This window comes from Nerophis ophidion, linkage group LG22, assembly GCF_033978795.1.
Source record: "Nerophis ophidion isolate RoL-2023_Sa linkage group LG22, RoL_Noph_v1.0, whole genome shotgun sequence".
NCBI lineage: Eukaryota > Metazoa > Chordata > Actinopteri > Syngnathiformes > Syngnathidae > Nerophis > Nerophis ophidion.
The window spans coordinates 41,995,092-42,006,977 of NC_084632.1; the positions used below are offsets into that span (position 1 = coordinate 41,995,092).

An 11,886-nucleotide genomic window follows, 5' to 3' on the forward strand; every position below is an offset into this window, starting at 1 on the left:
TGATGAATGAATGATTGGTGGTGGTCGGAGGGTCTGTAGGTGCAAACTGGTAGTCTACCCCAGTGCAGCTGTGGCTACTGATGTAGCTTACCACCACCAGGTGTGAATGAATGTTGAGTCCCACTTCTCTGTGAGCGCTTTGAGTGTCTAGAAAAGGGCGATATAAATCTAAGTTATACATAAATAAATGATTGTCGACGTGTTCTCCTCTGTCCAGGTCCAGAGACCATGTTGAAGCCTGCCCTCAGTCTCTTTAGCCATCCACAGCAGCCTTTTCAACACATGGACTCTTTGCACCAGCTGGGACCTCCACCGATGTTGCCTACACGGACTCTCTGCCCTCCACCGGTCGGCCCTAGCCCTGCGATTGGACCGCCAAACATCCCTCCCACCCAGACTTTGCGGCCCCCTCCCATCACTGCTACTCACACCTTGAGGCCTCCTGTACACAACCTAGGCCCACCACCAGTGGTTCCTGCTCAGCCACTGGGGCCCCTTTCTATGATGCAAAACTTGGGTCCTCTGTGTCTGGACCATGCAATGGTGCCTCCCTCCTTAGAGCTCACACAACCACCTCTGAACAATGCACATGCATTGGTGACCCCAGTGCCTGCTGGAGCTAACAGATTCCCCTTGCCCTCCCCTCTTACTTCTAGCCCAGAATCCACACAACTGCACCTAAGATCCGGACCGCCGCTGATCTCATCCCCCGTGTGCGGCCTTATTCAATGCCCTCCTCGGGGTCCGACGGCCCCGGACTGCGAGCAGTCCCAGGACGAAGGCTCGCCTATGGGTGGGGAAGAACAGGAAGACACTTTCGGCCTGGAAGAACTTTGTAAACCATTGTACTGTAAACTTTGCAATGTTACCCTCAACTCAGCTCAGCAGGCACAGGCTCACTACCAGGTTAGCAACGTTGCAGTAATTTGCACATTTGGGTAGCATCAACACTGTCAATAATCGTCCGTCAATCGATTGTTGGGGGGGGGTGGAATCCCTTGGAACTGCAATGCTCTTTTCTCCCTGCAGGGGAAGAACCACAGTAAGAAGTTGCGAAATTTCTACGCTGGCAGCCAACAGCCTCCGGCCATCAGGATCCCAGAGGTCCTGGAGGTGGCTGGCCAGACAAACCTCATCTCAGGATCCAATGAGAGCGATACCGCAAGGCTGGTAAGACACGATAACGACGTACCGAGTGACCCACTTTTAATGCTGCTGAAGTAGACAATCTGCCAACAGAAGTTAGATTTCTCTGAGGGATCGGTCAGGTAATAAGACTGTCAGTGTGCTTCATGTGGACCATGCACAGTACTTGCCTGATGTCATTTTAGAAATAGCACTTAGTGGAGCACTCTAGAACAGGGGTTCTCAAACTTTGGAACGGGCTTCTATAGTGCAGGGGTCAGCAATCCGAAGAGATAGCGATACCGTATTTCCTTGAATTTCCGCCGGGGCGCTAATTAATTTAAAACCTCTTCTCACTCCGGCGTTTACCAAAGGCATGCGGTAAATTTAGGCCTGCGCTTATAAATTTGAGTGTGATGTAAGGATACCATCATGAAAAGCACAGTTAATTAAAAAAACGTTATTATGGTCTCACCTTTACTTATAAATGAAGTCCATGGGCAGCTCCTTCTGATCAAAAGCATCGATGACTTGTTTATAGAAGTCTTCCTTATCTTTCTTCAGTTTTAAAGGTCTCGATGGAGATCTTCCTTTATTACCTCCTGCTTCGTTTGAAAGTCCAGTTTAGAAAACTGTTTTATTTTAGATATGTAATCCTCCATGTTAAAAGTGCAAGCGAGAGGAAAAAATAAACGATCGCCGCTTGTTGTCACTTCTTCTGCAGCCGAGTAGTCGCAAGAAGGATCACTAGCGCCCTCTACCACCAGGAGGCGGGAGTCATTTAATGACTCCTATTTGACACACGCAGCTACGGTATATTAATAAAACATAGCTGCTTACTGTTCTTTTTATCATATTCAATAGCTTGGACCATAAATCCTACTGAACAGCTCTTAATCTTCTTCCCTTTATGCGATTTGAAATTATTGAAATCAGCCTCCTCCATTTTGAAAATGATGCCAGGTGAAGTGTCACTCGTGACGTGACGAGTTTGACCCGGTGGAAATTCTAGACATGCGCTAATAAAAATAATATTTTGCGAAACGAGTTTGACCCGGCGTTAATCCTGAGCCGGCGGTAATGCTAAGCATGCGCTAATTATTTTACGAAACGAGTTTGTAATTCTAGGCAGGCACATACTATATACCCGGCCGCAAGTCAAGGAAATACGGTATACATATTTCAACGTACATCTCGAGATATCTAGCAACAGAGAGGAGGGAGTGTGGTGTCATAGTGACAGTCCGCAGCTCTCAGGCCCTGACCATCTTTTCATCACCCATATGGGATTTGCGTCGAGGGCGTTGGATTACGGGCCTTGATGTCGTGTAGTCGATAAGTCCAAAGTCAACAACAACAAGTGTGTGTCCATGAAAGACAAGAAGGGAGTTTGTCGTGTCTTCGCCGCACTGTCCTAAAGGAGAGTCTCCAAGCCAGGGAAACAATCCAAGTTAGAATGATTTGTATGCGAGTAAAAATAAAATTTGCCTTTCACACTAAATAGTCCATGACTGGTCCTCAAAATCCTGCGGGGGAGACGGACAGTCCGATGTGATCCAAAATCCCTATAGTCTCCATATTGGACCAAAAATATAAAAAACTAAATCTGTCTGAGGCAGCTAAAAATAAAAGCCTTATATAAGTGTTTTAATGAAAGCAACACATGATGTAAGTGTCTATCCAGTCATCCATCCATTATATTAGCTATAATAGCCTACTATCAAAATAACTGTGTCCAAAGCTACCGCAAGACTTCTTTGACAGAAATATTGAAATGTAATATTTATTCTTCACGTTTTTTTTTTTACAACATTGGAAAACATGAGTAAAACGGTGGCTTCTCAAGAGGAAATGTGTGTTTTCAAGTTAAAGTACAATTTTTGCGAGTTGGGTAATGTTTGCTGTGGTCTGGAACAACATGGCACACCACTATCTGACATTCAGCCAATATTACATACAGATAATGTGTCATGAGACATGTAAATATAAATTAAATACACAGAGGACATCCATCCATCCATTTTTCTACCTATCTCAGCTGCATTCGGACGGAATTCGGGGGGGTACACCCTGGACAAGTCACCACCTCATTGCAGGGCCAACACAAATAGAGAACATTCACACACTAGGGCCAATTTAGTGTTGCCAATAAATAAATGAAATTGAATTAGCTCAAATATACCCAAAAGGGACAAACGGTAGGAAAATGGATGGATACCTACTCAATGATGCAATATCTACATATAGCTAGCCTAGATAGCATGTTAGCATCGATTACCTTGCAGTCGTGAAGTGACCAAATATGCCTGATTAGCACTCCGACAAGTCAATAACAGTAACAGAGCTTACATTTGTGTAGTCAGGCACAGCATAAAAAGTTTGGTGGACAAAATGAGAAAAAAGAGTGGCTTAAAACACGTCTTTCTGTGGCAGCGTCGGGGAAAGTTGTACATGTAAACAAACTACGATGAGTTCAAGGTCCGATAGCTTTTGTGTGCTCTGACCACAAAACTTTCCTCCAGAAGGTCTTATCTTTGGCCATGTGATGTCAGATGAAACAAAAATGGAGCTGTTTGGCCACAATACCCAGCAATTTGGAGGAGAAAAGGTGAGGCCTTTAATCCCAGGAACACCAGTCCTACCGTCTAACATGGTGGTGGTAGTGTTATGCTCTGGGCCTGTTTTGCTGCCAATGGAACTGGTGCTTTACAGAGAGTAAATGGGACAATGAAAAAGGAGGATTACCTCCAAATTCTTCAGGACAAGCTAAAATCATCAGCCCGGAGGTTGGGTCTTGGACGCAGTTGGGTGTTCCAACAGGACAATGACCCCAAACAAAAGTGGTAAAGGAATGGCTAAATCAGGCTAGAATGAAGGTTTTTTTTAGAATGGCCTTCCCAAAGTCCTAATTTAAATGTGTGGACAATGCTGAAGAAACAAGTCCATGTCAGAAAACCAACACATTTAGCTAAACTGAACCAATTTTGTCAAAAATTCAACCAGACGCTTGTGGATGGCTACCAAAAGTGCCTTATTGCAGTGAAACTTGCCAAGGTGTCAGGTTCAAACACTGATGACATCTATTAAACAGACAAGAAGCAAGGAATCATGCAGAGACAGAGTAAAATTTTGCTCAATGAGAGATGTTTTGGGCTGTACTCGAGTTACAGATCCAAACTACGCTCTAAAATTCAACCAGAAGCTTGTGGATGGCTACCAAAAGCGCCTTATTGCAGTGAAACTTGTCAAGGTGTCAGGTTCAAACACTGATGACATCTATTAAACAGACAAGAAGCAAGGAATCATGCAGAGACAGAGTAAAAGTTTGCTCAATGAGGAAAGATCTTTTGGGCTGTACTCGAGTTACAGATCCAAACTACGCTCTAAAATTCAACCAGAAGCTTGTGGATGGCTACCAAAAGTGCCTTATTGCAGTGAAACTTGCCAAGGTGTCAGGTTCAAACACTGATGACATATATTAAACAGACAAGAAGCAAGGAATCATGCAGAGACAGAGATACATTTTGCTCAATGAGGAGAGATGTTTTGGGCTGTACTTGAGTTACAGATCCAAACTACGTTCTAAAATTCAACCAGAAGCTTGCCAGAAGCTTGTGGATGGCTACCAAAAGCGCCTTATTGCAGTGAAACTTGCCAAGGTGTCAGGTTCAAACACTGATGACATCTATTAAACAGACAAGAAGCAAGGAATCATGCAGAGACAGAGTAAAATTTTGCTCAGTGAGGAGAGATGTTTTGGGCTGTACTTGAGTTACAGATCCAAACTACGCTCTAAAATTCAACCAGAAGCTTGCCAGAAGCTTGTGGATGGCTACCAAAAGCGCCTTATTGCAGTGAAACTTGCCAAGGTGTCAGGTTCAAACACTGATGACATCTATTAAACAGACAAGAAGCAAGGAATCATGCAGAGACAGAGTAAAATTTTGCTCAGTGAGGAGAGATGTTTTGGGCTGTACTTGAGTTACAGATCCAAACTACGTTCTAAAATTCAACCAGAAGCTTGCCAGAAGCTTGTGGATGGCTACCAAAAGTGCCTTATTGCAGTGAAACTTGCCAAGGTGTCAGGTTCAAACACTGATGACATCTATTAAACAGACAAGAAGCAAGGAATCATGCAGAGACAGAGAAAAATTTTGCTCAATGAGGAGAGATGTGTTGGGCTGTACTCGAGTTACAGATCCAAACTATGCTCTAAAATTCAACCAGAAGCTTGCCAGAAGCTTGTGGATGGCTACCAAAAGCGCCTTATTGCTGTGAAACTTGCCAAGGTGTCAGGTTCAAACACTGATGACATATATTAAACAGACAAGAAGCAAGGAATCATGCAGAGACAGAGATACATTTTGCTCAATGAGGAGAGATGTTTTGGGCTGTACTTGAGTTACAGATCCAAACTACGTTCTAAAATTCAACCAGAAGCTTGCCAGAAGCTTGTGGATGGCTACCAAAAGCGCCTTATTGCAGTGAAACTTGCCAAGGTGTCAGGTTCAAACACTGATGACATCTATTAAACAGACAAGAAGCAAGGAATCATGCAGAGACAGAGTAAAATTTTGCTCAGTGAGGAGAGATGTTTTGGACTGTACTTGAGTTACAGATCCAAACTACGTTCTAAAATTCAACCAGAAGCTTGCCAGAAGCTTGTGGATGGCTACCAAAAGTGCCTTATTGCAGTGAAACTTGCCAACGTGTCAGGTTCAAACACTGATGACATCTATTAAACAGACAAGAAGCAAGCAATCATGCAGAGACAGAGTAAAATTTTGCTCAATGAGAGATGTTTTGGGCTGTACTCGAGTTACAGATCCAAACTACGCTGTAAAATTCAACCAGAAGCTTGTGGATGGCTACCAAAAGCGCCTTATTGCAGTGAAACTTGTCAAGGTGTCAGGTTCAAACACTGATGACATCTATTAAACAGACAAGAAGCAAGGAATCATGCAGAGACAGAGTTCAATTTTGCTCAATGAGGAGAGATGTTGTGGGCTGTACTCGAGTTACAGATCCAAACTACGTTCTAAAATTCAACCAGAAGCTTGCCAGAAGCTTGTGGATGGCTACCAAAAGCGCATTATTGCAGTGAAACTTGCCAAGGTGTCAGGTTCAAACACTGATGACATCTATTAAACAGACAAGAAGCAAGCAATCATGCAGAGACAGAGTAAAATTTTGCTCAATGAGAGATGTTTTGGGCTGTACTCGAGTTACAGATCCAAACTACGCTGTAAAATTCAACCAGAAGCTTGTGGATGGCTACCAAAAGCGCCTTATTGCAGTGAAACTTGTCAAGGTGTCAGGTTCAAACACTGATGACATCTATTAAACAGACAAGAAGCAAGGAATCATGCAGAGACAGAGTTCAATTTTGCTCAATGAGGAGAGATGTTTTGGGCTGTACTCTAGTTACAGATCCACACTACGCTCTAAAATTAAACCAGAAGCTTGTGGATGGCTACCAAAAGTGCCTTATTGCAGTGAAACTTGCCAAGGTGTCAGGTTCAAACACTGATGACATCTATTAAACAGACAAGAAGCAAGGAATCATGCAGAGACAGAGTAAAATTTTGCTCAATGAGAGATGTTTTGGGCTGTACTCGAGTTACAGATCCAAACTACGCTCTAAAATTAAACCAGAAGCTTGTGGATGGCGACCAAAAGCGCCTTATTGCAGTGAAACTTGCCAAGGTGTCAGGTTCAAACACTGATGACATCTATTAAACAGACAAGAAGCAAGGAATCAAGCAGAGACAGAGTTAAATTTAGCTCAATAAGGAGAGATCTTTTGGGCTGTACTCGAGTTACAGATCCAAACTACGTTCTAAAATTCAACCAGAAGCTTGCCAGAAGCTTGTGGATGGCTACCAAAAGTGCCTAATTGCAGTGAAACTTGCCAAGGTGTCAGGTTCAAACACTGATGACATCTATTAAACAGACAAGAAGCAAGGAATCATGCAGAGACAGAGATACATTTTGCTCAATGAGGAGAGATGTTTTGGGCTGTACTCGAGTTACAGATCCAAACTACGCTGTAAAATTCAACCAGAAGCTTGTGGATGGCTACCAAAAGTGCCTTATTGCAGTGAAACTTGCCAAGGTGTCAGGTTCAAACACTGATGACATCTATTAAACAGACAAGAAGCAAGGAATCATGCAGAGACAGAGTTCAATTTTGCTCAATGAGGAGAGATGTTTTGGGCTGTACTCGAGTTACAGATCCAAACTACGTTCTAAAATTCAACCAGAAGCTTGCCAGAAGCTTGTGGATGGCTACCAAAAGCGCCTTATTGCTGTGAAACTTGCCAAGGTGTCAGGTTCAAACACTGATGACATCTATTAAACAGACAAGAAGCAAGGAATCATGCAGAGACAGAGTTCAATTTTGCTCAATGAGGAGAGATGTTTTGGGCTGTACTCTAGTTACAGATCCAAACTACGCTCTAAAATTCAACCAGAAGCTTGTGGATGGCTACCAAAAGCGCCTTATTGCTGTGAAACTTGCCAAGGTGTCAGGTTCAAACACTGATGACATCTATTAAACAGACAAGAAGCAAGGAATCATGCAGAGACAGAGTTCAATTTTGCTCAATGAGGAGAGATGTTTTGGGCTGTACTCTAGTTACAGATCCAAACTACGCTCTAAAATTCAACCAGAAGCTTGTGGATGGCTACCAAAAGCGCCTTATTGCAGTGAAACTTGCCAAGGTGTCAGGTTCAAACACTGATGACATATATTAAACAGACAAGAAGCAAGGAATCATGCAGAGACAGAGTTCAATTTTGCTCAATGAGGAGAGATGTTTTGGGCTGTACTCGAGTTACAGATCCAAACTACGTTCTAAAATTCAACCAGAAGCTTGCCAGAAGCTTGTGGATGGCTACCAGAAGTGCCTTATTGCAGTGAAACTTGCCAAGGTGTCAGGTTCAAACACTGATGACATCTATTAAACAGACAAGAAGCAAGGAATCCTGCAGAGACAGAGTTAAATTTTGCTCAATGAGGAGAGATGTTTTGGGCTGTACTCGAGTTACAGATCCAAACTACGCTCTAAAATTAAACCAGAAGCTTGTGGATGGCTACCAAAAGCGCCTTATTGCAGTGAAACTTGCCAAGGTGTCAGGTTCAAACACTGATGACATCTATTAAACAGACAAGAAGCAAGGAATCATGCAGAGACAGAGTAAAATTTTGCTCAATGAGGAGAGATGTTTTGGGCTGTACTCTAGTTACAGATCCAAACTACGCTCTAAAATTCAACCAGAAGCTTGTGGATGGCTACCAAAAGTGCCTTATTGCAGTGAAACTTGCCAAGGGACATTTAAGCAATTATTAACATTGCTGTATGTATACTTTTGACCCTCACATTTTCAGTAGAGCCATAATAAATTCATAAAAGAAGCAAACTTCATGAATGTTTTTTGTGACCAATCACTACATCACAAAAAAACAAGAGTTGTAGAAATGACTGGAAAGTCAAGACAGCCATGATGTTCTTTACAAGTGTTTGTCAACTGGACCATGACTGTATATATTGAATTGGTTGTTGACAATTAAAAATGTAAAAACGGCCCCCGGAACAAGCTTGGATACCCCAGCTCTATGGAGTAGTTTGACTTATTGCATTTGTGTCACGTCATCTGTCTTCTAGATTTTTCTTTCTGCAGTTTTAGTTTGCCCTGCCCTGTGTCTGCAGGCTCTGTACAAGGGGCCCACCCGGGTCATCTTGGCCACAGAGAATGATTACTGCAAGCTGTGCGACGCCTCCTTCAGCTCCCAGTCCGTGGCGCAGGCCCACTACCAGGGCAAGAACCATGCCAAGAAACTGCGACTCGCCGAGGCTCAGCAGAGCATCAACACGTACGTTCACACTATGCTGTTTGGTTCCTTGTGGACTATAACGGTGCATGTTTACACCACGGACATTGGCAGGTCTGCAATGGGGATGTGACCTTAAGAACATTTCATATCACAATTATCGCGACCAAAAATGATGTCGGTTGCCATTATCGCGGTATCGTTGAATGTATTCAAAATGTGTCCGATACTTGTATGATCCAAGTCAGAGCTTGGTCCGCATTGCCGGCGGTAAGTCGGACACGTTTCCAGTGAGGGTTGGACTCTGCCAAGGCTGCCCTTTGTCACCCATTATGTTCAGAACTTTTATGGACAGAATTTCTAGGTGCACTCAGGGCGTTGAGGGGATCCGGTTCGGTGACCGCAGGATTAGGTCTCTGCTTTTTGCAGATGATGTGGTCCTGATGGCTTCATCTGGCCAGGATCTTCAGCTCTCACTCGATCGGTTCGCAGCCGAGTGTGAAGCGACCGGAATGAGAATCAGCACCATGGTTTTCTCCCGGAAAAGGTTGGAGTGCCATTTCCGAGTTGGTGAGGAGACCCTGCCCCAAGTGGAGGAGTTCAAGTACCTGGGAGTCTTGTTCCCGAGTGAGGGAAGAGTGGATGGTGAGATCGACAGGCGGATCCGTGCGGCGTCTTCAGTAATGCGGACGCTGTATCGATCCGTATTACCGGTCGATCTACGTTCCCATCCTCACCTATGGTCATGAGCTTTGGGTCATGACCGAAAGGACAAGATCACGGGTACAAGCGGCCGAAATGAGTTTCCTCCGCCGGGTGGTGGGTCTCTCCCTTAGAGATAGGGTGAGAAGCTCTGTCATCCGGGAGGAACTCAAAGTGAAGCTGCTGCTCCTCCACATCGAGAAGAGCCAGATGAGGTGGTTCGGGCATCTGGTCAGGATGCCACCCGAACACCTCCCCAGGGAGGTGTTTTGGGCATGTCCAACCAGTAAGAGGCCACGTTGGGAAGACTATCTCTCCCAGGCTGGCCTGGGAGCGCCTCGGGATCCCCGAACTGGACGAAGTGGCTGGGGAGAGGGAAGTCTGGGGGGTAATCTCAGCAGCCCCAGTTAGACACAATATATGACTATTAATGAACTGCTAATGTGCTGACACTCGTGATATCGCCCTGTCTCTGCTCTGTCTGCGTCACGGCACTCGATGTTCGTCCTTGTCAGTCAGCAGGCCGGGTCTGGACACAAAAACTGATACAAGACTCGCAATCCTAAATTGCGAGTTGTCTATTTGCACAGATAGAAAAGTACAACTTCAGCTCAATTGATAATAACTATAGCAACGGCCTTTAAGCATAAGAGTTGTGTGATAACTTACACATAATTATTCTAACAGATACACTGGGAACAGGTTCTGAACAGGAGCAGGTTTTTGATTCCCATCCCTACTTGTGCATTAAAAATGGAGCATTACGTCACCAATGGCGACAAATTGTATGATTTTTTTTTCCCACGAGTCGACTCAAGAGACTGAACTCGAAACAGAAAGCGGCCAAATGCAACAAATTGAGTACTGGGTAGGAAAAATGCGTACAGTTTGCAGGTCTGCCTTGGGGTTTTGGTATAGGCATCGATGTACTATCCCTACCAGAACTCATTTCATTTCTATCTTGTCATGTCCACGGGATGGTTAAAGTATCACTACAGATGTTTTGTTTTTAGGGACGGCAGTAGCGAAGTGACCCCAAAACGGAACAGGAAGGACATCAGTGAGTACAGGCTGGTGAAAAGTCGTCGTAGCCCTCAGCTTCTTACCTCCTTGCAAGGTAAAAACTCACCACTGCCTCTCGCCATGACACAGTCATATGTTCCATGCTTTGTATTTGACTATTGAACTCCTGAGACTGGACATCCATCCATCCTTCTTCTTCTTCTGCTTATCAGAGGTCGGGTCGCGGGTAAGCAGCCTAAATATGGAAGCCCAGACTTTCTTCTCCCCAGATATCGTGGCGTTCCCAGGCCAGCCGGGAGACATAGTTTTCCCAACGTGTCCTGGGTCTTCCCCGTGGCCTCCTACTGGTTGGACGTGCCCGAAACACCTCCCTAGGGAGGCGTTCGGGTGGCATCCTGACCAGATGCCCGAACCACATCATCTGGCTCCTCTCCATGTGGAGGAGCAGTGGCTTTACTTTGAGCTCCCCCCAGATAGCAGAGCTTCTCACCCTATCTCTAAGGGAGAGCCCCGCCACCCGGGGGAGGAAACTCATTTCGGCCGCTTGTACCCGTGATCTTATCCTTTCAGTCATAACCCAAAGCTCATGACCATAGGTGAGGATGGGAACGTAGATCGACCGGTAAATTGAGATCTTTGCCTTTTGGCTCAGCTCCTTCTTCACCACAACGGATCGATACAGCGTCCGTATTACTGAAGACGCCGCACCGATCCGTCTGTCGATCTCACGATCCACTTTTCCCTCACTCGTGAGCAAGACTCCTAGGTACTAGAACTCCTCTACTTGGGGAAGAGTCTTCTCCCCAACCTGGAGATGGCACTCCATCCTTTTCCGGGCGAGAACCATGGACTCAGACTTGGAGGTGCTGATTGTCATCCTAGTCGATTCACACTCGGCTGCGAACCGATGCATTTAGAGCTGAAGATCCCGGCCAGATGAAGCCATCAGGACCACATCATCTGCAAAAAGCAGAGACCTAATCCTGCAGCCACCAAACCGGATCCCCTCAACGCCCTGACTGTGCCTAGAAATTCTGTCCATAAAAGTTAAGAACAGAATGGGTGACAAAGGACAGCCTTGGCGGAGTCCAACCCTCACTGGAAATGTGTCCGACTTACTGCCGGCAATGCGGACCAAGCTCTGACACTGATCATACAGGGAGCGGGCCGCCACAATCAGACAGTCCGATACCCCATACTCT

At 45.1% G+C, this 11,886-nt stretch overlaps 1 protein-coding gene across 3 annotated transcripts in view; it reads left to right on the top strand.

Annotated features, from left to right (window-relative positions):
* Positions 1 to 11,886, top strand: part of zmat3 (zinc finger, matrin-type 3) — a 43,100-nt gene that overhangs the window by 24,496 nt on the left and 6,718 nt on the right. For 2 of the 3 annotated variants that reach the window (XM_061883871.1, XM_061883870.1), the window contains exons 2-5: positions 218 to 906; positions 1,030 to 1,170; positions 8,838 to 9,001; positions 10,675 to 10,778. In XM_061883871.1, coding sequence (XP_061739855.1) covers positions 218 to 906; positions 1,030 to 1,170; positions 8,838 to 9,001; positions 10,675 to 10,778 — 1,098 coding nt within the window. Of the gene's footprint in view, positions 1 to 217; positions 907 to 1,029; positions 1,171 to 8,837; positions 9,002 to 10,674; positions 10,779 to 11,886 lie in introns of those variants that run through there. The other variant, XM_061883872.1, reaches the window with a different exon arrangement.